Consider the following 16,751-nt stretch of genomic DNA (forward strand, 5'->3'; position numbering starts at 1 on the left):
AATCTTGGGGTAAGATTTGGACATGAATTTCGACTAAAAAATCGGTGTTCAGATTTGAATGCCAGATTAATCTAGAGTGAAAACCATGAAGAAAAAGCCAAACTTCGTGAAAATCGGATGAGATTTGGCCGAGATATGGGGGTGGTCATTTTTGACCCATGTCTATATACGAATCTTGGGGTAAGATTTGGACATGAATTTCGACTAAAAAATCGGTCTCGAGATTTGAATGCCAGATTAATCTAAAAGGAAAACCATAAAGAAAAAGCCAAACGTCGTGAAAATCGGATGAGATTTGGCCGAGATATGGGGGTGGTAATTTTTGACATATGTCTATATACGAATCTTGGGGTAAGATTTGGACTTGAATTTCGACTAAAAAATCGATGTGGAGATTTGAGTGCCACATTAATCTAGAGGGAAAACCATGAAGAAAAAGCCAAACTTCGTGAAAATCGGATGAGATTTGGCCGAGATATGGGGGTGGTAATTTTTGACATACATATGTCTGTATACGAATCTTGGGGTGAGATTTGGACATGTATTTCGACTAAAAAATCGGTGTTCAGATTTGAATGCCACATTAATCTAGAGTGAAAACCATGAAGAAAAAGCCAAGCTTCGTGAAAATCAGATGAGATTTGGCCGAGATATGGGGGTGGTAAATTTTAACCCATGTCTAGATACGAATCTTGGGGTGAGATTTGGACATGAATTTCGACTAAAAAATCGGTGTTCAGATTTGAATGCCAGATTAATCTAGAGTGAAAACCATGAAGAAAAAGCCAAACTTCGTGAAAATCGGATGAGATTTGGCCGAGATATGGGGGTGGTCATTTTTGACCCATGTCTATATACGAATCTTGGGGTAAGATTTGGACATGAATTTCGACTAAAAAATCGGTCTCGAGATTTGAATGCCAGATTAATCTAGAGTGAAAACCATGAAGAAAAAGCCAAACTTCGTGAAAATCGGATGAGATTTGACCGAGATATGGGGGTGGTAAATTTTGACCAATGTCTTTATATAATGGAATATTTGAGGGTTCGGGCTGTCCGTTGATCACAAATCAGTCAGTCAGTCAGTAAGTCAGTCAGAAGAAACAGTTTTTTATAGCAGAGATATATATGCAATGCACATGAATATGTATATGTAAATATGTATGTATACATATATGTATTTGCTTAAATGAAAAATGGCAGGTAAATTTACGCTTTTATGCCAAGCGTAGAGCAATTCTAATTTAAAATAGTGCCCCACTATGCGATTCTCATAATTGTTATAAGAAGAAATTGTGTTGTTAATCAACTATTTATATATACTTGCTTTCTTACATGCTCTCTCTCTCTCTCTCTCTCTCTCTCTCTCTCTCTCTCTCTCTCTCTCTCTCTCTCTCTCTCTCTCTCTCTCTCTCTCTCTCTCTCTCTCTCTCTCTCTCTCTCTCTCTCTCTCTCTCTCTCTCTCTCTCTCTCTCTCTCTCTCTCTCTCTCTCTCTCTCTCTCTCTCTCTCTCTCTCTCTCTCTCTCTCTCTCTCTCTCTCTTTCTCTCACATGCATGCTCTCTTAATTATTTATAATGATGTAAAGAAAAGCTCTTGCAAGAATATACATTGAGTTTGAATTCGCTTCTAATTTGCGTAAAATACGTTTATATTTTATCAAAAATGTTCTGTAACAAAAGCTCATTGTAAATTGTTAGCCGCTGGCTAAGCTTGCCGGCTGTCATGGCAACGGGATGGATGCCCCGAAAGCCGTTGCCTTGGGAATAGAAAACAAGCAACAGAAAATCAACAGTTGCCAGGCGAAGCCTATCAAAGCATTTTCCTTTAACATATAATTGAATTCCTACACTGAAAATCGGAAGTTATATGCGGCCTGTGGTGGTGCGTATCGATCAGCCGTAAAGTGCATATCTAGCGGGAGCAGCATGGAGGCCAGCGCCAACTCCGCCGACAAATCTGGAAACGAATCCGAGAAGGGCGAAAATGCCGAATACGAGGATAACCAGCAACATGAGAGTGATCCCCAGAATCCAAACCATTCGTCCAGTGCACTAAGGTTCGACAAATCACGCAGGAGCCGGCGGGGCGTGAGAGCGGTATTCAAGGATCGACCCACCAAATTTATCGAAGATGACAGTCTAAAGATCAAGACGGGCGCCTCACTCATACCCGATCTGAATCTGATAATAAATCGTATGCGCAACATGAAAGACGACAGCTACGTGTATCTGGATTACATGCTGCCCAAGCATAGCGAGTACTTTACCCCGTACAGCCTGCGCGAGGTGGAGTTTGCGAATTTGAATATATACAAGCCCTACTATACGGTCACACGGCATGGCGTCACCTATTGGCGTGTATCTGAGAATTTTTTCACACCGTTGAATCAGTGGCAACAGGAGTTCCAGCAATTCCTGAGCATCATCCAAATTCGCACATTCTCCATCTTTCGTTTGTGGAAGGGCTTCAAGGTGTGGGAGAAGACGATCAAATGGCGCAAACTGAGCTTTGCCCGCAACCATTTGCAGAACAATCTCTTTATCGTTATACCCCAGCTGGCCAAGGCGATTCTGCGTATGCGCTCCGATATTGTTGTATTGGAGCGCCTCAGCTTTGTCAATATTGAGAATATCGAGGAATGGCATCCCTTCTATTTCCTGGAGCTACATATGCGCATCTACGAGCAGCTAAACTATCTATTCCATGAGTTTCGCAGTTTTGTGGGCAAAGCTCTATGTGGGTATATATATCAAATATTCCTCGATAGAATTCTCTAATCGATACCAACAACACACCACAGATCGTTCCTGCACAGAGGCCATTATGGCGCGCGGCTTCTATCCGGACGATGAGATCAATTATTATCCCTCAGTCAAGAAAATGCGAGAAGCACACAGCTTTATGGATCGTGCGCGCAAGCGGGCCTTCTGCAAGACCCTAACCAAGTAAGTTACCTTCTATATAAATATGGCATATGGTCTCACGCATACCCTGCAAAAGCCCAGTGTGTTTCGACATTCGACAACTCAAGAAATTGACAAACATAAGTCTCTATTTTTTGCCCATGCGATCTGCGAGACAATATCTAAAGTCAACGTGAGCTCCTGCTTCGATGATATATCGATATCTCGCCACTTGTTCATAATATCGATAATTATCAATTTTTTGCATCACTTTTTAGACATTCCTCGAAAACTATGAGAAAACTACACATGAAATTTGGCATTCAGATCCGGAACATTTCACTTTTTTGAAACCCTCCCCCATCGCCCGAAAAACACATTTTTTTTAACATATCTTAGCTCTAAAATTTTGATAATGATCTGGGTCTGAGTCGGCATTTGAGAAATTTTTTGTGAAGTGAAAAAGCTTGGCAGTTCGTAAGGACAATGCGTACAGAGTATCTCATAGTCGAGCACTGCCACCTAGACTATGCTAACTTATATAGAGCTCCTAAGTACAAAAAGCAAAACGAGAATAATTCATGAATCGTCGGCAATTCAGACTTGTGTAGGGGGTATCCCCGTAATCGAGCACAATCAACCATTTTAACTGTTTCTGCTCTTAATGTTCTCTTCACATACACCGACAGCTTTCTCACCTTCTGCGATATGATGCTGTATCAAGCGCTCTATCGGGTGACCATTCAGAGCTTTGAGGAACTGAATCATGCGTTCAATGAGCACCACCAGGTGGCGCCGACGGAGGCGGAAATAGTGCGGCACGATCGTTTGGATACAAAAATCGAGAAGCCGCGACCGCCGAATGCGCCGCAGAATCCATTTTTTCTCGCTCAGCTGCGTCTGTTGCCCGATCGCATCGAGGTGGAACCCTTGGAGGAGATCTTAAGGCTCATCTTTCAGCGCATTACAGGCTTGATCTTGGAGACAGTGCTGGATATACAACCGTTTACCACAGATGCCGAATTTACACAGTACACAAAGTAGGTGAAACCAAAAAAAAAAAAAAACAGCAACAAAATCTATCCGAACCAATCTAATGCGAATTGAACTGAATCTAGGCCATCGATCATGGGCCGTCAGGAGGAGTGTCTGTATCAGAGTGCGCCGGAGTTGACCTTTCTGTTGAAACAAGATGTTACGTTCAATTTCAATCGGTGAGCCTGGGGACCTATTTATATTTATTAATCCTACCTCCCTTTTAAATCCCATGGCCGCAGTAAAAATATATTCGTTTTGATACGCACGGCATACGAGATGGCGCGTCTTTATACGGAACGTTTTAATGACATACGGGAGAACTATGAGATTGATGCTACCACGGATCCCGAAGATCTCAGTAGCGAGCGGGGTAAGAATATTTAGAAGAAAGAGCTCAATCTCTCTGAACACTCACTCTTCAATTTGCAGACCTTACTGCGCTGCGCAACTATTGTGATCGCTACTGCAACAATGTGAGAGCTTTGGATGGTATTCTGGATCATGTATTTCTGGGTCTCTTAAAATTAGGCCAGAGCGGCTTTAAGGATGCGGTTACGCCCGTCTGCCAGCGTCTGCAAAGTGTTTTGGCTGTATACTTGCCCCAGCTGGCCGAGGAGGAGACCACGAAACTGTATGAGGAGGCTCAAGATTTCTATGGACGCATCGGCTATGAGCCACAAACAACACTTCAGCTGGTCGCTCACATTCGCTTCCTGGACAATTGTCACCAAGAGCTTGATGAGCTTTTTTTAGTTATAGATTATATACACGATTTGTTGATAATCATCAAGGACTTTAATATACCGATTGATGATGAGCGCAAAGAGGACTACATGGACACAGAGGACTATCTGAATCGCACCAGGGAAACACTGGGTGAGATACTCGAGAAGCGGCAGGACTTTATCAACCAGCTCGACGAAGTTATGCAGGATGATATCAATGCTCTCAAAGAGGACATACACGAAGTGGCTATCGAGGCCATCGAAGAATGGCTACTTATGGTAAGTAGAAATCCGAGATTCCCGAGAATCATCGAACTGGATGGATGATTGGTAAAAGTACACAAAGTATAGAATATCTGCAAGTCGAATACTCCCGACTAGAGCATCATTTATACATACACATGCACATATTTTTAGAGCGGGTAGAGGATATCTACCCGGTTGGAGGGAATCCTTCAGTCTGCATGATTGCAAAAATGAATTTGCATTTAACAGGGTATTTAATAGTCGACTATTCTAACTTGATTTCCACCCAATCACAGAGCAAATCGGACCGCACTAAAGTAAATGCGAAACTGGACGATCTACTGAGCCGCATGAATGCGTGTCGGGAGCGGGCAGATGAGCTAATTGGTTATCAAAAGGAATTCCAAATTGATCTGACCATGTACGAGGAGATGGACTCAGGCTTCTATGATATACGACAGCGACAAAATCTGTACAAGACATTGATAGACTGGGAAGAGGCACTTACCAGCTGGTTGGTATCCGACTTCAACAGTTTGCCCGTGGCTGATATGATTGAGCTCAACCTGAAGACCATCAAGAACTGCATGCAATTCCAGAAGTACTTGCCCCAAAACGATATTGTGCCGGTGCTGCAAAAGTCCGCCGAGGATTTCAAAGAGAAACTTCCGGTTATTGGCTATCTGCGTAATCCCAATCTGCGTGCGGTAAGAAACCAAATGAGAATCAAATAGAAATTAATTTTGCTACTAATAATATTGCCTTTTATACAGCGCCATTGGACTGAGATTGAGGATCTGCTAGCCAGAAAGTTCTTTCAGGAGCCCAACATCAAGATTTCCACCTACGAAGAGTCTCACGCCTTCGATGATGAAGCCAATGCAGAGGCTCTTATGCAAATCTCCTCTCAGGCAACGGGCGAAACCCAGCTGGAGAACATGCTCAAAGCCATTGAGACGATGTGGAAGGAAACGGAACTATCCATTGTACCGCATCATGATCAAAAGGATGTGTTCCTTCTTGCCGGCACCGAAGAGCTGCAGGCGGTCTTGGATGATGCCAATGTTAATATCAATACCATAGCCGCATCGAAATTCGTGGGACCCATCAAAGCGCGCGTGGATGAGTGGATAGCGGCTCTGGATCAATTTGGCAAAACCTTCGGTGGGTAAATAATATATAAAGAAGTGCATATAGCCTATACAAACTATATGTATACTTACCTTAGAGGCTTGGATGGATTGCCAGGGCGCTTGGATCTACTTGGAGGCTATCTTTGCCTCTGCTGATATACAGCGCCAGCTGCCCAATGAAGCAAAAATGTTCAATCAGGTGGACAAGAACTTCAAGGAGATTGTCCGTCAGGCCAAGAAGGTAGCATTGGCACTGCCCACCATGTCCAGCGTTGAGGTCTACGACATGCTCGTGGAGGACAATCGCCTACTCGATGCCATATCACGCGGCCTGGAAGCCTATTTGGAAGTGAAACGTGTCGTTTTTCCCAGGTGAGTAAGAGATTCAGATCCTCTTCCTTTTGAGTATTAAGTGCTATAATTCTTTAGATTCTACTTTCTGTCCAACGATGAGCTGCTTGAGATTCTCGCCCAGACGCGCATACCGCAGGCGGTGCAGCCCCATTTGCGCAAATGCTTCGATGCCATTTATCGCCTGGAGTTCGGCCAAAAGGAGGGTGGTGATGGCAAAATGATTCCCACCAATGATATTATTGCCTTTCTCTCACCCGAGGGCGAGAAGCTGCAGTTTGGCAAGGGTTTAAAAGCACGCGGCGCCGTTGAGGAGTGGCTGAGCAAAGTGGAAGATGCAATGTTTGTGTCCGTCAAGCGCTATATGCGCTTTGGCTATCAATGCTATGGAGCTAAGGAGCGTGACGAATGGTTTCAGGATCATCCCAATCAGGTGGTGCTCACCGTTTCCCAGGTACAATGGGCCGCCGACATTCATCGCATCTTCGAGGGCAAAGAGAAGACAGCGATCAGCATCATTGAAAAGATGACCAAGTTTGAGGTGAAATGTCTACAGGATCTTGGCGCACTGGCGGCCCTTACACGCAAAAACATAACCTCGCTGTTGAGAAAGATCCTTTGTGCACTAATTACCATCGATGTGCATGCCAAAGACTCGGTACGCATGCTCATCGAGAAGGGCGTCTGGAGTCCGTGAGTATTGCTAATTGCTGAATTCGTTTGATGATTCTCTATTTTTTTTTTCGTCGCCAGCAACGACTTCAATTGGCTTAAGATGCTGCGCTTTTATTGGGCCATCGAAACAGAGACTGTTTTCTCACGCATGGCCGCCGCTAATATACCCTATTATTATGAGTATTTGGGCGCTGGCGGTGTCCTGGTGCTGACTCCACTCACGGATCGATGCTATCTCTGCCTAATGGGCGCCTTTCAAATGGACTTGGGCGGTGCACCCGCCGGTCCAGCCGGTACGGGCAAAACGGAGACCACCAAAGATTTGGCCAAGGCATTGGCTAAGCAGTGCGTGGTATTCAACTGCTCCGATGGCCTCGACTACAAGATGATGGGCCGCTTCTTCTCTGGCCTGGCACAGTGCGGCGCCTGGTGCTGCTTTGACGAGTTCAATCGTATTGATATCGAGGTGTTGTCTGTAATTGCCCAGCAGCTGATTACCATACGCACGGCCAAGGCTATGAAGGTGAAACGGTAAGCAATTTAAGAAAGGAGATCCTAAACACATTTAATAGAAATCCAGGAAATCCAATCCAAAGAACAGCTTATGAAATCTTAGTTACAACAAAAGTCCGATGTCAGTCTTGATTATTATTTTCCTCTTTAACTTTACTTAGCTTCATGTTTGAAGGTCGCGAGATTAAAATCAATCACTCATGCTGCGTCTTTATCACCATGAATCCGGGCTATGCTGGCCGCACGGAGTTGCCCGACAATCTGAAGGCGCTTTTCCGTCCCATATCTATGATGGTGCCCGACTATGCGCTGATCTCTGAGGTCATTCTCTATTCGGAGGGCTTTGAGAATCCCAAGATTCTGGCACGCAAGATGGTGCAGATGTACCAGCTTTGCAGTCAACAGCTCAGCCAGCAGAATCATTATGATTTCGGCATGCGAGCCGTCAAATCTGTCCTGGTCATGGCTGGCGCCCTCAAGCGAGCTGCGCCCAACCAGCAAGAGGATATTACCCTGATTGCCGCTTTGCGCGACTCAAATATACCCAAGTTCTTGGCCGATGACGCGGTACTCTTCCGTGGCATACTTAGCGATCTGTTCCCAGGTGTCGACCTGCGCGACTCACAACATCCACACTTAGAGGCTAGCCTTCGAATTGGCCTGAGGCAAAAGAACCTACAGCCAGTGCCCACCACCATACGCAAGTGCATTCAGTTATACGAGACGATGTGTGTGCGCTGGGGTGTTATGACAGTAGGTCCCACGGGCGGTGGCAAATCTGTGGTTCTGCATGCGCTGGAGTTTGCGTTGGCACATCTATTCGAGAACGAGGTACCCGATCCCAACTTTCGACCTGTTGTCATACAAACAATGAATCCCAAGGCGGTTAGCATGAACGAACTGTACGGCTATGTGGATGCCAAGACGCTAGAGTGGCAGGATGGTCTACTTGGCCTGGCGGTGCGCACCGCCACCCTTGTGGAGGGTAAGTTTGTTGTCAGATGATGGTTTCTTGGTTAATTTCGATTTTGATTTCACAGAGGAAATCCATCAGTGGATCATGTGCGATGGTCCAGTGGATGCCGTATGGATTGAGAACTTAAACACTGTGCTGGATGATAATAAGATGCTGTGTCTGGCAAACTCTGAGCGTATTAAGCTAACAGCCTGGATACACATGCTCTTTGAGGTGCAGGATCTGCTGCAGGCCTCGCCAGCGACGGTCTCTCGCTGCGGCATGGTGTATGTCGATCCTGGAGATCTTGGCTGGATACCGTTAGTCGATACGTGGCGCGAAGTTGACATGAGCAAAAAGCTAACCCCAGCCCTGGACGAATTCCTCTATCAACTGTTCATCGGCTACTTCGAGAAGGCGCTAAAAATCGAACGCAAACGGGCCTCCTACACCATACACCAAGTGCTCGGCTCCAAGGTTCGCCTGTGCTGCTCGCTTATCTCGTCGCAGCTGGAGGGCGTGAAGTGGAGTACGCTGGCCGACGAGCCGGCCAAGAATCTGATCACAAAGATCTTTGCTTGGTGCGTGCTCTGGGCAATCGCGTCGAATTTAAAAGATGCCGAGAAATTGTCCTTCGAGGACTTTTGGGGCAGGGCCATGGCCGTCCATCCGAATATGGAGTGAGTCTCAGATAAAAAAATATTTATAGGAAATGTCTCATATTCGTCTGAATGCAGCATGCCACCACGCACCCTGTGGAACTATCGGGTGGATCTAGAGACCAACGATTGGGGTGGCTGGAACGAAATAATGCCCAAGTTTAAATTCAGATCGGATATATCCTACTACGATATGCAGGTGCCAACGGTGGATACCACCAAATATGGGTGAGCAAATGAACATTTTTTTTACTGGACCGGCGCTTTCTTGGCTTTAAAATTGTAAGCCTTAATTGATGACAAAACTCGACCTGGACGAAATATTTCTGGTTCGATGATTCTTAATTCTCAAAATCGATATCTATCGATTTTGGGAATATTTATTTTGAATATCAAGACTCTAGCTCTTATAGTCTAGAGCGCGACTATGAGTGCCGACCAATAAATATCACACAACCGACTCGAGATCAATTTCTAAGCCAACTTATTGCACAAACAATATTTCTTAGCTATGTAGCTGATCTGCTGTTTAAGCGAGATTTCCCAGTGATGGTAACCGGCGATACAGGTGTGGGCAAGACTGTGCTCGCTATCAGCTGCATGAAGCGTCTGGCCGAGGGTAAGGTCATACCCGTGGTGCTGAATTTCTCGGCTCAAACGAGCAGCATGCGCACACAGGAGATGATCGAAGGGCCGCTGGAGAAGCGTAAAAGGACACAATTGGGCGCACCGGTGGGCAAGACGGTTATCATATTCATTGACGATGTCAACATGCCCAAATTGGATACCTACGGCAGCCAGCCGGCCATCGAGCTGCTCAGGTTTGAATAGATCAACCAGCTAAAGGGGTCAGATATCCTTTTTATGATTGTATATATTGCAGACAGTATCTGGACTTTAAAGGTTTTTACGATCGCGAGAAACTATTTTGGAAGGACATTCTGGATGTGGTATTGGGCTGTGCCTGTGCACCGCCCGGCGGTGGACGCAATTTGTTAACGCCACGCTTTGTTCGGCACTTTGCCCTATTTTCGCTACCCAAGCCCAATGAGGAGACCCTAACACAGATCTTCAATGGCATACTGTTGGGCTTCCTGCAGACCTTCTCGGCGGCTATCCGTGCGCTCTCCGAATCCATTGTGCACGCCTGTGTGGATGTCTATATGCGTGTGACGAAAATCATGCTGCCCACACCGGATCGTTCCCATTATATATTCAATTTGCGTGATCTATCCAAGTGCATACAGGGCATACTGCAGGCGAACAACATGTACTACAATATGGAGAATCAAATATTGCGTTTGTTTTACCATGAGACAACGCGCGTCTTTCATGATCGTCTGATCAACACGGAGGACAAGGCGATCTTTCAGGGCCTGATGAATGATGTGTGCAAATATCATTTCGAACGCGAGGTCGTCGGCCGCGAGGAGCCGGCCATACTGTTTGGTGACTTTATGGTCTTTGGCAAGCCAAAACACGAACGCATCTACGAGGAGGTCAAGGATCATGCCAAGCTGGAGAGCGTACTCAATGATTATATTGCCGACTACAATTCCATGTCGTCGGGCAAGTATATGAAATTGATACTCTTCCAGGATGCCATGGAGCATACGGTGCGACTGGCACGTCTCTTGCGCAGCGATCGTGGCAATGGTTTGCTTGTGGGCGTGGCCGGTATGGGTAAACAGTCCCTGACCCGCCTGGCCTCGCACGTCAACGAATACAACTGTTGGCAAATCGAAATGAGGCGCAATTATGATCTCAACGCCTTTCACGAGGATCTGCGCGTTCTCTACCGCATTGGCGGGGTAAGCGCCAATCCGACGCGAATTTCTACAGCATTATAGTTAAGTTAACATTTCTGTTAGATTGACAACCAGCCCGTTACGTTCCTGCTAATTGATAGCCAAATCGTTGAAGAGGAATTCCTGGAAGATATCAATAATATTCTAAACTCTGGCGAGGTGCCCAACTTGTTTGAGGGCGATGAGTACGAGAAGGTAATACTGGATGCCCGAGATGCCTGCAATGAATCCAAAAAGGATGAGGTGACTAAGCCCGGAGTTTTTCTCAATTAGCTGCTTCCTTTAAGCATTTCCCCTTTACAGAGCTGCCCACGCGATGAGATCTACAAGTTCTTTATCAATCGAGTGAGAAACAATCTTCATGTGGTCATGTCCATGAGTCCGGTGGGTGATGCCTTTCGGCGACGTTGCCGCATGTTTCCCTCACTGGTCAATTGCACCACCATTGACTGGTTTACCAGTTGGCCCACTGAAGCGCTTTATTCGGTGGCCCTAGGACTGCTCACAAAAATAGCACCAAATATGAATGAGAGAGTGGCTCTGGCCAGCACAACCGTTTTCATGCACAAGGTGCGTTTCAAGCATTGCGTTTCTCTTTTCACAATAATTAAGCATAATTCCGTTTTACAGACCGTGGAGGATGCCTCGGTGCGTTTCTACAAGGAGATGAAACGGCATTATTATACCACGCCCAGCAGTTACCTAGAGCTGCTAAAACTCTATCAGAGCCTACTCAAGCTTAAGACGCAGGAGATTGTAGCCAAACGGAAGCGCATTGCCAGCGGTCTGAACAAGCTGCTGGAGACCAACGAAGTGGTAAGTAGAGCAGCTAATGGAGATGCCAATTAAAAGCACAGCCTAAGCGCGTGTCTTCCCTTTAAGATTGCAGTCATGCAAAAGGAGTTGGAAGTAATGGTGCCCCAACTAGATGAAAAGTCTGCCATGATGAAGGGCTTGGTGGATAATCTAACCAAGGAGACCAAACAGGCCGATGCTGTCAAACAGAGCGTCATGGAGGATGAGGCCAATGCCAAAGAAAAGGCAGCCATTGCCCAGGCCATATCCGAAGACGCTAGCAAGGATTTGGAGACAGCCATGCCGGCTCTACGTGATTCCGAGGAGGCGCTCAAGGGTTTAACTAAGGCCGACATTAATGAACTGAAATCCTTTACCACACCGCCAGCCCTAGTGCAGTTCTGCATGGAAGCTGTTTGCATTTTGTTGGGTGCCAAGTAAGTATTGGAAGAAACAAAAATTCAAACAGCTCTAGAACTGATTCCCGCTGTTAATCCATAGACCCACCTGGGCCTCAGCCAAAGCAATTATGGCGGACATTAACTTTATCAAGCGACTCTTCGAATACGACAAGGAACACATGAAGGACGACGTGGTAAAGAAGGTCAAAAAGTACATAGACCACAAGGACTTTGTGCCAGCTGTAAGTCAAGTCAAATGTGTTTTTTGCTTTTCTCATCCTGAAAACGTGTCCAATTCAATTGACAGAAATTCGAGAAGGTATCGAAAGTAGCCAAGTCCGTGAGCATGTGGGTCATCGCCATGGACAGTTTCAACAAGGTCTACAAAGTGGTTGAGCCAAAAATAAAGCGAAAAGAGGCCGCCGAAGCGGAGCTCAAGGATGTCATGAAGGTGCTTCGCCAGAAGCAGAAAGAGCTGGCCGCTGTTGAAGCTAAAATACAATCGCTGCGCGACAGCCTGGAGGAGAAACAGCGCGAATTCCAGGTCATACAGGACAATGTGGATCTAACGTACGGTCGCATCAATCGTGCTGGACGTCTTACCTCGGCACTTGCCGATGAACAGGTGCGCTGGCGTGAAACTGTTAAATCACTTACCGCTGATCTTGGCTGCGTACCTGGCGATGTGCTGGTTGCCGCCGCCTGCGTTGCCTATTTGGGCGCCTTCTCGAATCAATATCGTCGCGAAATGAGCCAGTTGTGGGTGGACAAGTGCCGGGAGTTCAGCATAGCCTCGAGCAAGGAGTTCAATCTGCTTAAGGTCTTGGGCGATGCGTACGAGATGCGTCAGTGGAATGTCGACGGCTTGCCCAAGGATAACATATCCATTGAGAATGGCATTTATGCAACGCGTGCCTTGCGCTGGGCACTCATGATCGATCCGCAGGAGCAGGCCAATCGCTGGATACGCAACATGGAGAAGGCCAACAATCTGCAGGTAATCAAAATGACAGACGCCTCCATGATGCGGGTGCTGGAGAACAGCGTGCGTCAGGGCCATCCGGTGCTGCTGGAGGAACTGGACGAGACCATAGATCCATCGCTGCGACCCATACTTCAGCGTGAGACGTACAAGTTTGAGGGACGCGTCTATCTCAAGCTGGGCGATCAGATCATTGACTATGATGATAATTTTAAGCTCTATATGACCACCAAGCTGCCCAATCCGCATTATCTGCCCGAAGTGTGCATCAATGTGACACTGGTCAACTTTCTGGTCACCGAAAGCGGCCTCGAAGATCAGTTGCTGGCGTAAGTAAGCCAAGGTTTGGATGGAAGGTAACTCAGTTGTAAACCTTGACTTACAGAGACATTGTCGCCATTGAGCTGCCCGCCATGGAGGCGCAACGCAACGATCTTGTGGTCAAGATCAATGCGGACAAACAGCAACTGCTATCGCTGGAGGATAAGGTGCTCAAGCTGCTCTTCAACTCCGAGGGCAATATTTTGGATGATGAGGAGCTTGTGGAAACGCTCAACGATGCCAAGGTGAGATTCTGACCAAATACTGGGTCAGCAATCTAATCTGTTTCTGCACCTCGCTCAGGAAACATCATTGATTATTGCCGCACGTCTCATTGATACGGAAGAAACGGAGAAAGTTATTACAGCCTCGCGTGAGCGTTATCGCATCCTAGCATCTCGTGGTGCCATTCTCTACTTTGTGGTCGCCGGCCTGGCCGAGATCGATCCCATGTACCAGTACAGTCTGAAGTATTTTACGCAGGTCTTTTGTAATGTACTACGCCTTGAGCATCCCGTCATGACCGTCGAAGTGCGCATCTCCACGCTAATGGTTGATGAACTGAGGGCTATATATGATAATATATCGCGCGGTCTATTTGAGAATCACAAGCTTATCTTTAGCTTCCTGCTAGCGTTGTCTGTGGAGCGACAAGAGGGTCGGGTTAGTGAAGAAGAGTTCAGTTTCCTAACTCGTGGTGCTGTTGGCGCTGTGCGTGCCAAGGCGCAGCCACCGGGCTTGAAATTAAGTCAAGTTGAATGGGATTCGGCCTTATATCTGGAGCAGCACTTTAAGGATACCTTTTCGGGCTTCTCCGACGAGCTGAAAAAGCCGTTCTTTTTGCAGCTGCAGGACAACAAAGAAGTGTTCGACTTCGCTAACACCAAAGAAGAACCCACTGATAAATGGAACAAGCGTCTGCACGTCTTCCACAAGCTCATGTTCATAGCCACGTTCCGGAAGCCGCGTTTCCTGCTCAATGTGGTTAGCTACCTTCATTCAACCGTGGGTAAATACTTTACAGAAGTCTCCGCCTCGGGCACACAGCTGAGCACAGTGTAAGTAGAGGGCTTTTGTGGTGTTTTCCATTTTAGCTGGGATCTCCAATGTTTTAAACTCTCCAGCTATCTGGACACCTCGGCTGTAACACCATTGATCTTTGTACTGTCCACCGGCTCGGATCCCATGTCGGGCTTCCTTAAGTTTACCAATGAAATGAAATTTACAGAAAAGTATTATTCCATATCATTGGGTCAGGGCCAGGGTCCACTCGCCGAAAGTTTGATTGATAAGAGTTTGCGCCTGGGTCACTGGGTCTTTCTGCAGAACTGTCATCTGGCCACCTCCTGGATGCGTGTGCTGGAGACCGTAGTACGCAATCTGACGCTGGGCATAACCAAGGCGCATCCCGACTTCCGTTTGTATCTCTCATCCATGCCCTCACAGACCTTTCCCATCAGTGTGCTACAGAATTCCGTCAAGATTACCAATGAGCCGCCCAAAGGCATTAAGGCGAATGTTATTGGTGCTCTGAGTGACCTGAAGACGGACTTCTTTGAGCAGCACATCCAGAACGGCACATGGCGCGCGATTGTCTTCGGATTGTGCATGTTTCATGCGGTGCTTCTGGAGCGTCGCAAATTTGGCCCACTTGGCTGGAATATCACATACGAGTTCAGTGAGAGTGATCGCGAGTGCGGACTGAAAACTCTGGACTTCTTTATCAATCGTGAGGTCAAGGCCGACATACCATGGGAGGCCATACTCTATATCAATGGCGATATCACCTGGGGCGGTCGCGTTACCGACTACTGGGATCTGCGCTGCCTGCGCACAATATTAACCATATTCTCGTCGGAGCGCATTATACAGCCGGATTATAAATATTGTCGAGGCGATTCGTACTATAGAGATCCGCAGGGTAAAACGCTTAAGGAGTACGCAACGTTTGTGCTAGGCTTTCCGGTGCTGGAGGATCCCGAAATCTTTGGCATGAACCAGAACGCCAACATTGTGTTCCAGACGAAGGAAACGGAATTCTTTATTAACACACTGCTACTTGGTCAGCCGCGTTCCGCTGCCGATGAGGGTCAGGCCATGGAGAATGATCTCTGCCAGCAGATTATAGCACACATACAGTCGTCCCTGACCAATAAGATACAGCGTGAGCCCATCCACGACACCCTGACCGTGGTAGGTAGCAATAGCTACTAGTCGCAAGCCAGAATCCGAATATTTACACGACTTTATTCCAGCTGGATAATAAAGGTCAGATGCCGTCGTTGACTACCGTCTTGGTGCAGGAGATCGATCGCTTTAACATTGCGCTGGGCATTGTCCATGACAGCTTGAGCAATCTGTCGAAGGCGATTAAGGGTATAGTTGTCATGTCTGAGGATCTGGAGCTGGTGTTCCGTGCACTGTTGGCTAACCAGGTGCCGGCCATGTGGGCCAAGCGCAGCTTTCTGTCGATCAAACCGCTGCCCAATTATATTGTGGACTTTCAGCGTCGCATCGACTTCATCCAGCAGTGGGCGGAGAATGGTGCGCCACGTTCCTATTGGATAAGCGGCTTCTTCTTTCCGCAATCCTTCCTCACCGGCATATTGCAGACATATGCGCGTCGTCGCATCCTGCCCATTGATTCGCTTAAGATTGACTTCCAGGTCATCGAATTGGAGCTAGTGCAGCAGGATTTCTTTGAGCTGCACAATGCACATGGCAATGTACGTCCACAAATAGCCATATTTAATCAACTGATATTTGATTAATTCACTCTATATCCCGACACAGGACGGCCGTCTCTATGGCAATCTGGAGGAGTGCACGGATGCGGAGATCAATGTGCATGGCATCTTTGTGGAGGCCGCTCGCTGGGATCTGAGCAAGGGTGGATTGACTGATGCCCGCTTTGGCGAGCTATATTCGCGCATGCCTGTCATACGCTTCATGCCCTGTCTGGAGATTGGCACCACGCTCCGCTATGAGGCGCCGCTCTACAAGACCCAGCAGCGTTCCGGCGTGCTATCCACAACTGGTCACTCGACTAACTTTGTCCTGTCCATATTGTTGCGCAGCAAAAACGATCCCGAGTTCTGGATAATGCGTGGCACCGCACTTGTCTGTGCCGTCATGGAGAATGTATCCTAAGGTTTGATGCGGGATATTATACATATATTTATGTATATATTCATTTATATATGTATATATATATATATATATATGGCATATATACATATATATA

At 46.8% G+C, this 16,751-nt stretch overlaps 1 protein-coding gene across 1 annotated transcript; it reads left to right on the forward strand.

Annotated features, from left to right (window-relative positions):
- The first annotated feature begins 1,877 nt into the window (after window positions 1-1,877).
- On the forward strand, window positions 1,878-16,697 carry LOC115766830 (dynein heavy chain 6, axonemal). Its single transcript, XM_030710868.1, has 27 exons — window positions 1,878-2,738; window positions 2,803-2,947; window positions 3,595-3,945; window positions 4,024-4,119; window positions 4,183-4,313; window positions 4,373-4,947; window positions 5,211-5,621; window positions 5,688-6,078; window positions 6,143-6,419; window positions 6,477-7,091; window positions 7,152-7,604; window positions 7,748-8,571; window positions 8,627-9,221; window positions 9,279-9,428; window positions 9,710-10,021; window positions 10,084-11,011; window positions 11,072-11,251; window positions 11,312-11,578; window positions 11,639-11,824; window positions 11,891-12,240; window positions 12,305-12,446; window positions 12,512-13,515; window positions 13,572-13,752; window positions 13,811-14,565; window positions 14,632-15,700; window positions 15,763-16,233; window positions 16,301-16,697. Exons 1-27 carry the CDS (start codon window positions 1,928-1,930, stop codon window positions 16,655-16,657), a joined length of 12,027 nt encoding a protein of 4,008 aa, XP_030566728.1. The 5' UTR covers window positions 1,878-1,927; the 3' UTR covers window positions 16,658-16,697.
- The last annotated feature ends 54 nt before the right edge of the window (window positions 16,698-16,751 follow it).

This window comes from Drosophila novamexicana, unplaced genomic scaffold (assembly GCF_003285875.2).
Source record: "Drosophila novamexicana strain 15010-1031.04,08,12 unplaced genomic scaffold, DnovRS2.1 tig00001270-arrow-arrow-pilon, whole genome shotgun sequence".
Classification (NCBI taxonomy): domain Eukaryota; kingdom Metazoa; phylum Arthropoda; class Insecta; order Diptera; family Drosophilidae; genus Drosophila; species Drosophila novamexicana.